Here is a 15,554-nt window from a genome sequence, read left to right on the forward strand (position 1 = left end):
GTTTACACACATAAAAAGTTATTTCTTGCTTTAAACCTTTAAATCTCCGTTTATTTTTCTTACCTTCATAGTCAGAAGAAAAAAGCTCACTTAGAACTAGGATTTTAGTTTATTTCGTTATCCCGTTTAGTATATTTTTTCGTTTAGTTTATTTACCGTTGATATTTTTAAAGTTTTACGTATTAGTTTTCATTAACTGTCGTTTTTTTTTGGTAAAAGAAAAAAGACAAAAAAGCAAAAAAATTATTTTATTTTAGCATAATCTCTTCGGTAAAGATGCCATCTTCAGTTGTTTTTTCATCTTATTGACTGTTTTGAATAATTGTTAGGCCTACCTGGTCCTATAAACTTTCATAAGGTCATAAAGTCAATAGTTTGAAAGTTTACTAGTAATACTTTCAGCTAATGAAGACCGATTTCTAAAAGAAATCACTGAAAAGGAAATAAATAAATTTTTGTAAATTATCCACAAAGCTAAAACCGTACCCTTAAATAGGCTGGCATTGTCAAATAATGGCTCAGGCAGATTTAGAGAAAAAAAATTTCGGGACTTAAAAATCACTTTTTCTAAGCAAAAATTATTGTTCTAAATCATTTGTACTCTGTACCAGAGTGTATCTCACGTTTATCGCTTCGTAGTACACTTTGTGCTCATTGTTTGATAAGAAAATTCCCGTGCGGAGACCTCTGCGATGAAGTAAATAGCAATACTTCTCCCATCGTCTCCCTTTTCTCACAAACTCTCCACCGCAGCCGTCTGTTCGAAAAATCTCAAATGAGAAAAGACAATGACAACCACAGATATCTGTAAAGCCCGAAGGGCTAGATTTGCGGCTTTTATCAAAAAGTGAAGCTCATCTTTGGAAGGATTTCCTACCAGAGTCACGTGACTAAAATATGCAATTTCACCGGTTTGAGAGATGTGAAATAGCGTTTGCCGCCTACGTTTTTTGATCTCGCGCTCCGAAAACAATTAAAATGCTAGATCCTATCCATCGGCACGAAATTTAAAAAGTCAAATTTTTGCTTCACTTTTTTTTGCTGGAGAAAGCTTAAAGTTGCAAATCTAGCCCTTCGGGCTTAGATATCTGTGATGACAACAGACCCTCTACGGCAATGAATTTTGAAAATAGCCGTAGATACTGGGTCTGCGTACAGACAAAATCATTTGCTGTTTGTACCAAATGTTTTTTGAATTTCATGAATGGCATTCAGTTTTCGGCTTGGAAAATAAATATGATCATCTTTTTCGCCATACTTTATTTACTTTCTAAGAACTAATTACCGAAAGGTATATTGCTTTCAATCAAGAGTTATTGATTTGATTCTTATAAAGTAGATGTTTATATTATAAGAAAAATAAATAATAAAACGTACTATTATTTTGTGGTTAACCTTACTTTGATATATCAGAGTATTTAGAAAGTCCGTCCACCGATACTTTTCGATTCGATTGTACAAACTACGGAATGTGAAACATAGTACTATTCCGTATTACGGAAACTGAAAGACGACAAAAAAAAAAAAAAAACAGCGAAAAATTTTCACCCGCCTCTCACTCATTGCGAAACTATTACACCACCTACGCTCCGCTTGGTGGCAATAATTCCATTTTACGACAAGTTGGGGCTGGGGTTGGGTGCACCACTTCCATCGCTTTAAATTGGAATTTTTAATCCTAAAACGCTCGCGAAACCGCACTTTTTGGTATCTGAGAATGTTTTAAAGTTAAGTGCAAGTGAGTTTTGATTGATTTTAAATTGTAATCAGCCCATTTTAGCGATGAAATGCATCTTTTATAATTGTTCAAGTTCAGAGATGTTTTTCGAATGGAATTTTGGATCCAAAAGTGCTCTTCATCATTGTTTCGTAAAATAGGGAGATCGTGTGACATGTTGAAACCATCAGAATAAATCCAAGAGCCACGTAACTCTCATAATTCCAAAGTTCATGAAATCTAATATTTTGGAATATTGAATCCTTCTTCGCTCCTGGGACCAAAACCAAAGCCCTAAGCTCGTGTGCTACACCTTTTTGGAAGATTTCATCCCAAAACACTCGTTCAAACTTATATTATTCAAGAAAAACCGTCACGTTTTTGCCAAAAGTGTAAAAAACACTGACCTAACCATTTTAGCGTGACAGAAAAAAAATATGAAATTCATTTAGTATAGTAAGATTGTTTCAAAATTTAACGACCAAGTGAATAATAATAAATTTAATGAAAAAGTGAATAATTTTGGTTACGCGAGGCCAATTTAATTTGTTGTTTTACGGGCCAAGCTACCCAAAAAAGAGGGTCGGTCGGTCGGCGAAAAAATAAAAATTAAATTTGAATTTCACCTATAAAATCTTAAATTCAGCAAAAACTACTACATCTTGACAAAAATGCAAAAGAGAAACCAAAATGGCACAAAAAGGTCGAATTCATGGATAAAATGAAAAATGTAACATAAAATCTAAAAAACCTCGAAAAATTTGAAAATTTAGTAGTCTGTAAAGCTAGGAACACAAAAATTTACTACCAAAATCACTTTTTATTTTAATTTTTAATTTTTGAATTTTAGGGTCGATCGGGCCCGTAAAACTCAAATAATCAAAAAAATCATAAGAATCAAAGGGCCCCCCCATCAAATAGGTCTCGCCTTAGGCCAAATTAATTTGTTGTTTTACCGGCCAAGTAAGTCAACAAGTAGGGTCGGTCGGTAAAAAATAAAAGTAGAATATAGCCCAAAAATTAGGCAAAATGGCGAAATAAACTATAAATAACCGAAATATAAATTCCCAGACACGAAATTCCTGGGTAAATATAAAAACTAGAAGAACTAGAAGAAGGATTTGGGTGTGGTCCGCGAAAATCCGATAAATTAAATCCCATCGGAACGTATTTCAACGAGCAACGTGCATGATTTGACAGTAAAGGCAATGAAATTGTGAAATATTGTCACACATATAGTGCCATCCACAAAATTAAGTCCCCGCGAAATTTTTCAATTGCAATTCAATTTCAACCACGAAATTTAATCTCTGCGAAAGTTTATCGCAATAAAGTAGTTCCTAAATATGATGAAATTTAAAAACGCAAAACATTTGAAAACTAGTCAAACACAAATATAATTCCCCACAAATTATTCAATTTTCATGGATAGGCTAAGCCGCGAAAATAATTTAAGTAATTTCCATCATTCAGCACGGTTTTTTTTGCCAAATGTGGGTCTTCCAATTTAAGGATCATCATTCGGCAAGGCTTTTTTTGCCTAATGTTGGTTCTGTAACTTAAGTTTCATCGTTCGGCAAGGTTTTTTTGCCTAATGTTGGTTCTATAACTTAAGTTTCATCGTTCGGCAACATTTTTCTTGCCTAATGTTGGTTTTGTAACTTAAGTCTCATCGTTCAGCGACATTTTTCTTGCCTAATGTTGCTTCTGTAACTTAAGTTTCATCATTCGGCAACGTTTTTCTTGCCTAATGTTGGTTCTGTAACTTAAGTTTCATCATTTGGCAACATTTTTCTTGCCTAATGTTGGTTCTGTAACTTAAGTTTCATCATTCGGCAAGGTTTGTTTGCCAAATGTTGGTTCTGTAACTTAAGTTTCATCATTCGGCAACGTTTTTCTTGCCAAATGTTGGTTCTGTAACTTAAGTTTCATCATTCGGCAAGGTTTCTTTGCCTAATGTTGGTTCTATAACTTAAGTTTCATCATTCGGCAAGGTTTCTTTGCCTAATGTTGGTTTTGTAACTTAAGTTTCATCGTTCGGCAACATTTTTCCTCCTTAATGTTGCTTCTGTAACTTAAGTTTCATCATTCGGCAAGGTTTCTTTGCCTAATGTTGGTTTTGTAACTTAAGTTTCATCGTTCGGCAACATTTTTCTTGCCTAATGTTGCTTCTGTAACTTAAGTTTCATCATTCGGCAACGTTTTTCTTGCCTAATGTTGGTTCTGTAACTTAACTTTCATTTCATCGTTCGGCAACATTTTTCTTGCCTAATGTTGCTTCTGTAACTTAAGTTTCATCATTCGGCAACGTTTTTCTTGCCTAATGTTGGTTCTGTAACTTAAGTTTCATCATTCGGCAACGTTTTTCTTGCCAAATGTTGGTTCTGTAACTTAAGTTTCATCATTCGGCAAGGTTTCTTTGCCTAATGTTGGTTCTATAACTTAAGTTTCATCGCTAGGCAACGTTTTTCCTCCTTAATGTTGCTTCTGTAACTTAAGTTTCATCATTCGGCAAGGTTTCTTTGCATAATGTTGGTTTTGTAACTTAAGTTTCATCGTTCGGCAACATTTTTCTTGCCTAATGTTGCTTCTGTAACTTAAGTTTCATCATTCGGCAAAGTTTTTCTTGCCTAATGTTGGTTTTGTAACTTAAGTTTCATCGTTCGGCAACATTTTTCTTGCCTAATGTTGCTTCTGTAACTTAAGTTTCATCATTCGGCAAAGTTTTTTGCCAAATGTTGGTTCTGTAACTTAAGTTTCATCGTTCGGCAAGGTTTGTTTGCCAAATGTTTGTTCTGTAACTTAACGTTCATCATTCGGCAACGTTTTTCTTGCCAAATGTTGGTTCTGTAACTTAAGTTTCATCATTCGGCAAGGTTTCTTTGCCTAATGTTGGTTCTATAACTTAAGTTTCATCGTTCAAAATTTTTTTTTTCTTTGCCTAATGTTGGTCCTGTAACTTAAGTTTCATCGTTCGGCAACATTTTTCTTGCCTAATGTTGGTTCTGTAACTTAAGTTTCATCGTTCGGCAACATTTTTCTTGCCTAATGTTGGTTTTGTAACTTAAGTTTCATCGTTCGGCAACATTTTTCTTGCCTAATGTTGCTTCTGTAACTTAAGTTTCATCATTCGGCAACGTTTTTCTTGCCAAATGTTGGTTCTGTAACTTAAGTTTCATCATTCGGCAAGGTTTCTTTGCCTAATGTTGGTTCTATAACTTAAGTTTCATCGCTAGGCAACGTTTTTCCTCCTTAATGTTGCTTCTGTAACTTAAGTTTCATCATTCGGCAAAGTTTTTTGCCAAATGTTGGTTCTGTAACTTAAGTTTCATCGTTCGGCAAGGTTTTTTTGCCAAATGTTGGTTCTGTAACTTAAGTTTCATCGTTCGGCAAGGTTTGTTTGCCAAATGTTTGTTCTGTAACTTAACGTTCATCGTTCGGCAACGTTGTTCTTGCCTAATGTTGTTCTTGTCTTCAATGCATGCGTCTTTTTTAGTTTTCTGAACCACAAGTAATTATTTCCCGCGGAAAGTTATATTAATTGAATTACATTTCTCCAAAGTTTGAGTTCTTCCTCAGTACATCGAACTTATCGGTACTATGCTACTATCGATAATTCGTTTGCGGTTGAATTAGAACTCGACTCGCTCTTGATGTAGCGCGTGATGACCATCATTAGGCAAGCTCGACCAAGACTCGGCAAGGCGCCAAGATTAGGCAAAGACCCAAGATTAGGCGGAACAGAAAAAACCAAATGAAGACATTCGCTTTGTGGTAAGATTTTTCTCCACATCTTCCTTCTTAACATAGAAGTGTTTGTTTGCTAAATTTCCTAGATTATTAAGGGTCGACCAATTCATTAAGTGAAAATTATTATATGTCCATGCCATGACCATGGCCAAAGGGAGGGGGGCTGCTGGGGCTGAAGGGTACCGTGAGATCAGGTAACTTGCATCAGTGGAGGCTAACATGGGGTTGGGGTTGGGTTTAGCATTAAGCTTGAAAGTCACTTAGAGGGACATTTGTACCCTGAGACTTAACCGTACGGATCCTTGTATTAGTGGCACCGGTAGGGCTGGGAGCTTTGCTAATTAAGGTCTGCAAATTACATGCTAAAAGTATTTATGAAAGACAACTTTCTACCGTGCCTCATTGGCGCAATCAGTTAGGCATAGGGTTTGTAAACGTAGGTTGCTTGCATTTGGTAGTTCGAGCCGGGGTCAGAGACCTATTTCACTGGTACAGGCAAATTTCAGAAAAATACTTAGAAAACAGTTAGAAACGCTTGAGAAAGTCAGAAAGTCAGGATAGAAGATAGGAAAGTACAAAATAGGGGGAAGATAAGAGACAATGCATCCTGGAGCATGATATTGTTTACCAACCCTAGTAATCGACCCCTTCGTGTCTGTTTATCATTTAGTTTTGGAGGATTGGATAGAAGCCCAAAAATATGCAAAATACGACATATCTCTTGATTTTTCAAGCTTGGTAACCTACTGGGTATCTAAATTCCAATTATATACCTTCCAAATTGACCAAAATTAATACTGAAAAAAGCTTGGTTTCAAACAATTTGAAAACAAATGTACAGTAGAGCATATTCGGACCGCTGGCTTATATCATGAGTTTTAAGACTCAGAATATGGTTATATTCTCAACTTCAGTTGAGTTAGAATCTGAGAATGTGTGTGTGTCTGTCTGTCTAGGTCTGTGTGTATGTCCCAAAACTTTGGGGCAGCCTGGAGACTTTAAAAATTGTTTGATTTGGCTGAAATTTTGCACACTTGTTCCTTGGGTGAATATCTGGGGTGATTTTTTCATTTTTTGAAAATTTTGATTTTTGGGGCCTGGGCACGAGTTTTTCGCCAAAACAAGGCTTAAACTTTGGGGCAGCCTGGAGACTTCAAAAATTGTTCGATTTGGCTGAAATTTTGCACACTTGTTCCTTGGGTGAATATCTGGGGGTGCTTTTTGCATTTTTCAAAAATTTTGATTTTTGGGGTCTGGGAACGAGTTTTTTGCCAAAACGAGGCTAAAGCTTTGGAGCAGTCTACAGGCCTCCAAAATGATCGGATTTGGTTGAAATTTGGCACACTTGTTCATTGGGTGAATATCTGGGGGTCTACAATTGGCCCTATGAATGATTTGAAGCCACTGAAGTTGAGCCCAGTGCGTTGCGCACGTTCGACTATTTTGGATATGTATATAACAGCCAAAAACCATATATACCAAAAGTATTTTCTATTAAAATTTTTCTTTATGTGCTTTGGAAATAGAATGCAAATGTGCAGCCTGAATCTTGGCTAAAATTAAAGGGATTTTAAGAAGATTAATGTTAACATTTTATAAGCAGTTATAAGGGGTATATAATTGACAAACAGACCATTTTCCATCCCTTTTTGGGTTCCTTTATCGGATGCTGCCCTTCAAGAATTGTGAAAAATAATGGTTAAAAAAGTCTTTTTTATGAAAAATAGGAGAAAAAATACCCTTTTTGACCCCTAGTGGGACACACTGCTGTGCCTTTTTGAAATTGACCTGACAAACTTTTCTTACTAACTTCCCTGGAATTTTAAACTTATCCTTTGATAATTAGAGGCAAATACACCCCTTTGAAGTAAAGTTTTGTGTGGAAACGGCTTGAAATAAATATGATTTTAAAAACCATTAGAAAGGCTTAGATGCCCTCTGAAAAGTTACACGTTTTTTTTTTTATAAGGAACACGTTTATAAGGAACTCGAGGCTGAAAATGGTTCAAAAAATAAGGAATTGTTAAGGAACTGCTCAGGCTGAGAATAAGTAGATTTGAAGCTAATGTACCTTATTGGGACTAATTTGACCAAATTTTGATCTTTCAAGGGGCAAAAAGTTCAAAATTTCCTATGTAGTAAGGAACTCGATAAGGAACTTTGAGACTGAAATTCTCTGTAAAAATAAGGAACTCCAGGCTCAGAGCAAAGTTAAGGTTCCTTATAAAAAAAAAACGTGTAGTTTCATTATCCTTGTATGGTTTTAAGATTGAAAAGTTTGATTTGGATAACATTTCCTGTATCTTAAAAATTCAAATTGTGCATGTACAATATGCTATTTTTGCTGAACCAAGGACGTGATTCAATACATCCCACGCAGTATTAATTTCAGATTTTTAACTATCCATTTTAAAAATGATTTCATGCTGAGTTGTTTAATAAATTATTTAATTGATGTGGTTCTAGAATGATTAAGAAAAATATGATTTCTCAACAAAAATGTTTTATATAAGTTATGCAAATATCACATGCTCAACTCAAAATTCTTTATAACCATCAAATATGATTATTCTATCATAAGATGATATTGACATTATAAAAATCTGCTAAGACATTCTCTAGTGATTTGTATTCCTTTTTTGTTTTATCAGATTAACTTTATAAAGCCATTTATTTAAACTTCCTCTTTTCAGTCTCTTTTGCATATAATGCAAGATTTTTTTGCAAGTCATTCCCCTTTTCAACTGATAGATATTCTGCCACAATTTAAACTGTTTATTTTAAGTCTACTAAGCAGATTTCTACTAAATTGCTACTTACCACTAATGACACACATTTTCCCTTTGTTTGTCATTTTAAAAAGAAACTGGCTTCATAAACAGTTACTGTATTCAGGAAGTTTCTCTTTCTCTCTCGTTTCTCTGATTACTGTAGTAGTTAATGGAATTTTCAATAACTAAATGAAGACTCACTATCCCTAACTTCTGATCTATATCAATGTTATTTCCATTAAACATTTACAGTATGTGGCCCCCAAAACGTCGATCAAATTTAATATTTCTCTCAAATCTAGAGGAAAAGAGGTTTTACAAAAATTTTTACTGCATGAAAAACTTCTCTACTTTATTTCCCGGAAGTTCTTTTTCAAAATTTTCAATTTCAACAATATTTTTCAATTGCTTAAAGATAGGTAGTTTTTTTTTAATGGCCCCCAAAACGGAGGTTTGCAATTTTAGCCATTTATTATTTATTATTTATTATATGAATACAAAATTTTGACCATAGTTTGGAAATGTGATTTAGAGGGTTTTGGGCATAAATTTGTTTGATAAAATTTTTACAGTATACCCCTGGTTGTCAAAATGCAGGTTTGTGGCCCCCAAAACGTAGATGTAGTTAAAATCAAATTATTAAGCCCAGTGGTAATATGGGAAAAACTATGAGCATATTTGTGTTTACCCTTAAATTTACGACCCGATGGATGTAAAATTTATGATTTTTATGAAATATTTCAAGATTTTCGATATTGCAAAGTCCAAACTGAAATTTTAGAAATTTTCAAAATGACAATTCTGATTTAACAACGTCTTAATCAAGTTTCTGAAAACCAATCTCTTTTGAAAATAGTTCCATTCATGTATCGAATAAGCTTTGGAAATTTTAGAAAAAAAGCTTAACTGAAACTGAAAATATTAAGCTTTTAAGGTATTTTTCTCCTATATTTTGCAAAAAAAATACAGAATTTGCCATTTTTGCTGATTCAGCGAGAATTTTTATTTATAATGTTAATTTTTTGTTATAAACTATTATTTCAAGCTGATAGGAATGGAATTCCAATATTTTTTGCTGTTTCTCATATTTAGAATTTTCGGTTTGAAAATCAATGCTGATTCTAAGGTCCCAAAATACTGGTTGACCTTTAAGATGCTGTATCTTTTACCCATCCTCTAAAGTCACAGATGTAACTGTATTTCTGAACGGCTTTAGGTGTAGAAAGTTTCCTATACTCCATTTTCATAACCTTTTTTTCAATATCCAAGGAGCTAGAGTGAGTTATATGCAATTTTTATCTAATTTTGGTGTTAAAATATTTCCTTCAGACATAAATATGTTATTCTGAATCTGTCTCAAACTATCAAAAACATGCTCATTTTTAAGTGTAACCATCGATCATTCTTTCAGAATAAACAAAAATCGTTTAATTCTGATAAATCTACAAGTCAGAATCCTCATTATAATGACGACCTCCGTTTTGGGGGCCGTCTCCGTTTTGGGGGCCATATACTGTAACTGAAATGTAAAATTCAGTACTTCCTATCACCCTAAATATTACTACCATTCCTTTTTTAAAGCTAAATTTCTTGTCGTTCAAAGTCATAAGAAATTTTTAGAATACTTCAATTAAATTAAGAACAATTTATTTATGTGAGAGATTGGGAACTTGCCTTCTCTTGATAGTAGGCCCGATTGGTGTAACTATCCAGCAAATTTGAAACTAAACACCAAATTTGGACCAGACATTCCTAATATTTCTAATACCACATGTATCATATTAGAAGGGCTGCCCAGAAAACTTTAAAGGATAGCTTTTCGGATCCATTCATTGAAAACCTAGGCTGGGCCCAATTTTTATGAAAATTTCAAACTCATTATATATAAGCTAAAGCCAATAGTAGAATCTGAAAGCTCTCGAAAAACATATAAAGACTTTTAAGTGAGCATGGCCGATCTGTGTACTATAAGTGGGTTGATGAAGGTTTATAGATTTTGTTTTTGAAATTTATATTTTATATTTATATCTCGCATTTTCATCGCCGAGGGGACTAGAAAATCGTATTCGATTCGGCTGACGGTGTATATTGCTGGAAGAGATACATGGGTTTGATTCATCGGTTTTCTTTTTTTCTATCTTCCAGGCTCAAGTTCGTATTCATCTGATTGAAGGCAATGTTCACGTCAACGGTCATAGATTGGTTCACAACCAAATCCATCAAATTAAAATGATGGTCATAGTCAGTAAGTTATTTACTTCACCAAAGCTTTCAGACTGACATGGGGTAATGTTTGAAAGAAAATACTTAAAATCACATGACATCAAGAGGTTTGCACTGTCCCATTTTCAAAGCAATAATAGGAAAGTAAAATCCATTAGCATTAATTTACTCTTAAACGGGTATGACTTTCCGATAGCTCGTCGTAAATTCTAATTAAATTAAATTTAATTACAACTAGTTCAGTGAAATTTTTCATGATTCAATGAAAATGTATCCTTGACATTTCCAGAAAAACTGTCTCTAATCATTAAATTGTAGGAAAAATATTTTTCCATTCGTCCAGCCTTAGCGGTGTCAAGTGAAACTAGACCTTACATGTAAATTTGGAGTATGGTTACCAGCCAACACTTAAACTCTAAACTAAATGCATATTGTTCTCTTTTTACGATTAACAGTTGACATCCTCAAAGGCGTCCGTCAACCACCCAAACGTAAAGCTGTCTCTCTCAGAATCATGGTTGAAGAAACTAACGTCAATGGTGTCCCAAGATTGTACGTTGAAGAAGAGTTTATTCGTATCGGTGAAATGGAGGTCGAACAAATTGATGTTCACCAAATCATTTGGGAATCCAGCCTCCGAAAACCCATCACCACCGTCAAGTTGGTTGAAAGTAAAATCCATCAAAAACCAAGAGTGAATGATCACCCAATGTTTATCAGCGGTAATAAACCTTTCGTAACAAAAAGTGATGTAGTGATCGAACTATTTCCATATTGATGCTCTTTTGAAATTTAGTCCTGCTACAGTTGCAATTCATGGCCTGTTAAAGATGCCAGAATCCCGTACAATAATGACTGGTTAGTGAGAGCTTTACTGAGAAATATTGCCCTAGGTCAAGTAACGACTGAGCTTGCGAGGTTATTGCGTTGACCGAGGGCAATATTTTCAGTACAGCCCGAAAAAACCGGTCATTATTGTATTTGTTAACCGTTTCCCTCAGTTTCGATTGATTTTTAGCGCTTTATTCAGGAAAAATCTGCGAAATAAAGCGGAAAAACAAGTGAAAAGAGATAAAAAGCTGTTATAATTTCTGACGTCAGAAATTAAAAATTATTGTTCATTTTCTTTTGAAAAAGTGACGTCACAATGAATTTTCCTAACGACGGGCAACTCTGTACAGTGTAAGCCCGTCGTCATGCGAAAAGAACCAATTGCATTGCGCCAAAAGCCGTGTAGCCCGCTTCGAAAAAGTAACCGCTTAACAATACAAGATAAAATACGGCTATGGCGGATTTCTTTAGACTTTTCACCCAATAGGACACGAAGGAGAATTCGCCGCCACCTAGTTGTTGTTTAGTTGTTGTTTTGAGAGTTTAAAACGTTGAAAATTAATTTTTAGACGAACAATCAAAGCCTCATTTACCAAAACATGGATTCGGATACGACGAAGAAGAAATGTATGAGCGACGTCACCATGGAGATCACAAACACCACAAGAAACATTGTCACCATCATGGAAAACATGGCCGACATCATGACCATCACCATGACCATCACCATGGAAACGGAACTTTCTTCGAAGAGAAAATGCACTCCGCTAAATGTTGGTACCGCACTCTATCGTGGAGATCGAAAGTCTTGCTCTTCTCCGTTGGTTTCTTTGGACTTTTGTCAGTTGTCATTTGCTGTGGGTTATGCTCCAAACGAAGAAGAGCCAGACGTGTAAGTTATTGTTTTATTTCTTTTTTCAAAGTATTCAGTTATGGTTATTGCATAAATGTGATTGCTTTTGGGTTTAATAACAGATCGTCCATTCTGCGCACAACACGTTCTAATCTAAAGGGATGTGTTCTGCGTGAAGTTATCAATGCCTACTTGGAGATAACGTATTCGTAGAAAAACATCTAGAAGTTACATAATTTCATGAAGTTATTGTAATGGTTCGTTTTTGCTAAATTACAGTGCCCTTGCTTAGATCCTCACTGACGTGAATATTTACTTTCTTCTTTTTGTACAGGCTTTGTCTATCCAAGCACCAATGGATGATAGCGTTACTGTTGATACCACAACCGAAAAACCCAAAGCCAAGACTGGCGACAAACACGAATTCCATTTCGAATTTGATAACGCTGTTGTCGTCAGCGACAAGAAAGCCCTCATCTAAGAGGCTTAAATTTCTCTCTTCGCGAAAGACGTTAATGGACCGTTGACTATGTAGGCCGCTATTTCTTATAATCTATACCGCCTGTCCCCTCGCCTGTCCCAATCTGTTCAGAGTCTTTTTTCTGTGTGTTTTTGCTTGCTTATCGATCAAGCATTGGTTTTATCATCTTTTGCAAACTTTCTAGCGACGCGTCCTTTTATGTCAACGGTTTATCTAATGTCTTATCGCAAGAGAAATGAAACGTAGAAAAATCTGTACGTTTCAAATTCAAAATTTGTTTACTTTTTATCTTAAAATTTTTTGGTTATTTTTATTGGGTAATTTTATTGTAATATTTTTTTGGTCCTTTCCAATTTATTATGATCCGAAGTGGACAATATAACAACAAACTTTTTTAATGTTTAGTACTCAAAATAACACAAGAATGAGACTCCGTATCTGTCAATAACCATTACGTCATTATTGTTGATACTCATTTTTTATATAAACTCTTTTCAAGCCTTGAAATGATATTTCATATATAATAAAGGTTCCTTTTAGTCAGTTGTATATAGCTTATTTGTATTTATTTTAAGTTTTATTCTATTTGATGTGTTGTTTATGATAATTTTATTTTTTTGTACTTTTTTTCCACTGTGTTTGTATCACTGACTATATTTCACTATGTTTTATGATAATTGGATGAAATTTTTGCTAACAACATTTATGAGGACCTTACTGGTTACTTTTAGCACTGTATTCTAAACTGATTGAAAATATAATCATGGCATTAATAGTAAAACCTGTACGTACTACGTTTCCCTTTTTCACTCTCATGACACCCCTGTGTCACAGACCCGCTGGAAAATTTGGCATAAAATTCGTCCCCGGTGGGAAAATAGCTTGGAATTTCAGCCCTATTGAGAAATTGGCTTCTACTGTATCCTCATTCGACATTCAATGTTTAAAATTTGCTCTACAAGAACATCCCTATTGTATTTTTCAACCTTGGAACAATATAATTTCTATCCCCATTGGGATTTCAATAGGAATTTTTATCCCCACTGAGGAAAAAAGTGACACCGGGGCTGTGAGCCCCTGTCTGTGTTTACAGGACCTAAATTTTCCGAACTGAAAATTTTCTCTGCTAAAATGTTTGACACAAGAGTTCCGCGGTGACAATAGTTAATGGACCCTTTGTTCCATTCTTTGACGACGACAATCCTATAAGCAAAATTTCAAAATATTTTAAGAGGACATTTTAAGGTAAATCCTGTGAAATGGTTCCGATTAACAAAAGCAACTTGGTTAACCAAAAAGTGAAACTATGAAATGATTTATAAAAAAGGTTTCTGCATATTCGAGTTTAAATATTAACGATTTCTTTGTCTCATTCAGTGACTTGCCCGGTTACGATTTGAAACCAAACGGGGTGACTATGAAAATAGCATCGATGAAAATAGTAAATGATCAAATTTCACAGGTCTGATTTGAAGTCTCAAAATCTGACTGGAGTGAGAATTTTCACCTGGGCAAGGGCAGTGAGATTTCACAATTGAAAAAAATTGATAAAAAATGTTGGTAGTTTGTGGAAAGTTTTGATAATTTGGAATGGATAATGTTGAGAATGGGCGGATTAAAAATTGAGGAAAAATATATTTTTACTTATCTGCTACCCACAAAAATATGAAATTTTTGGCTGGGTCGGGCCTGAGGGTGGACTACATGATGTCATTAATGACCGGAGTATGACCATAAATTTCCAAACTTTGCTCGGGGTTCACTTAAGGGCTCTGACCATAGTCAAAAAATTGATTTTAGTATTTGAACATAAAAGTTATGTTTTAGGTTCTTTAACACTTTTAACAAAGAATTGCCTTTATAAATTGCTTTTTAATCAAATCACTGAAGAGTAATTAAGAATTTAATTGCAAAAACGACGCTATGGACTTTAAAAAGACGTTAATAATATGTTACCATGGAGGTATAAAGAAACAGGAGAAGTATGCTATTGTAACCATGCTCGCCCTACGATTAAAAAAATTACGAGGTATGCATGCTCATAATCTCATATATCGTGCATTTTTAATGAGCTCTTTTGTTGATAGGTGAAATCTTATTGGCTAACTTTAATGTTGGAAATAAGATGAGACGAGATTCATTGTTTCTGACATTGGTGTAAGAAAATATTTGAACTAAAAAAGGGCCTGTAAACTTTGCAATCCTTCATCAAATGACAAGATTTTTCGATCAACATTTTCTTCAAGGTGAACCCTATTGCTTAATACTTTCCTCCAAAATTCTCCAGCGACTTTTTGTCTACAAATTGGGTCTGAAATTGTGTGTGCTTATAAAGAACTTTTTAAATATTTCCCTACTATAGGGGAATATTTGTTAAAACGGCCTTTTTCCGTCTTTTCTTCGTCCATTTTCGATGTTAATGTTTTCTTTATTCGTGCTGCACATTATGACTAGGCTCTTCAGTCACGTGACTAAAAATCGTCGCGAAGATTTAGCAGGGAAGAAAATAGCTGGGAGACCCGGCTACAATGTCCGTGTGGTTTTGAGGTATAGCATTTAGTTCGAGCAGAAAATATCAGAGTTTTGACATAGTAGCCGGGAATTATTGAAGATGTAAGAATCAGCGCAAAATTTGATTGGCTAATATTTTATTGTTATGATTTGATAAACAAAAGTATGACGTCAAACAGCTCTATTGTTTCAAGAAGTGGCGCGAGCTTTTAAATTGTTTTGAAAAGATAACGGTTTTTTCTTTTGTGATTTGAAGTGATTTGAATCGAGTCAATAATTCCATACTCTGTATTTCAGTGAAGTTGTTGGGATTTTGACAGGATAGAAATATTTTTGTAACAGAGTATGGTCTCCAGACTAGGAAGAAAATAGTATCCTTCTATCAAAATATGGCAGGGGTTTTTACCAGCTTTTCAT

General features: G+C 34.6%; 2 protein-coding genes across 2 annotated transcripts in view; one reads left to right on the forward strand and one right to left on the reverse strand.

Annotated features, from left to right (window-relative positions):
- Positions 1-13,413, forward strand: part of LOC136809388 (uncharacterized) — a 33,525-nt gene extending 20,112 nt beyond the window's left edge. Inside the window, exons 2-6 of the mRNA XM_067065915.1 lie at positions 5,461-5,491; positions 10,384-10,483; positions 10,917-11,183; positions 11,862-12,184; positions 12,480-13,413. Of these exons, the coding sequence (XP_066922016.1) occupies positions 5,461-5,491; positions 10,384-10,483; positions 10,917-11,183; positions 11,862-12,184; positions 12,480-12,626 (868 nt within the window). The 3' untranslated portion in view covers positions 12,627-13,413. The remainder of the gene's footprint in view (positions 1-5,460; positions 5,492-10,383; positions 10,484-10,916; positions 11,184-11,861; positions 12,185-12,479) is intronic.
- LOC136809397 (sialin-like) overlaps positions 1-15,554 on the reverse strand; it is a 151,809-nt gene that overhangs the window by 83,369 nt on the left and 52,886 nt on the right. The window lies entirely within an intron of this gene.

This window comes from Clytia hemisphaerica, unplaced genomic scaffold, assembly GCF_902728285.1.
Source record: "Clytia hemisphaerica strain Z4C2 unplaced genomic scaffold, Clytia hemisphaerica genome assembly, whole genome shotgun sequence".
In the NCBI taxonomy this organism is placed as follows: domain Eukaryota; kingdom Metazoa; phylum Cnidaria; class Hydrozoa; order Leptothecata; family Clytiidae; genus Clytia; species Clytia hemisphaerica.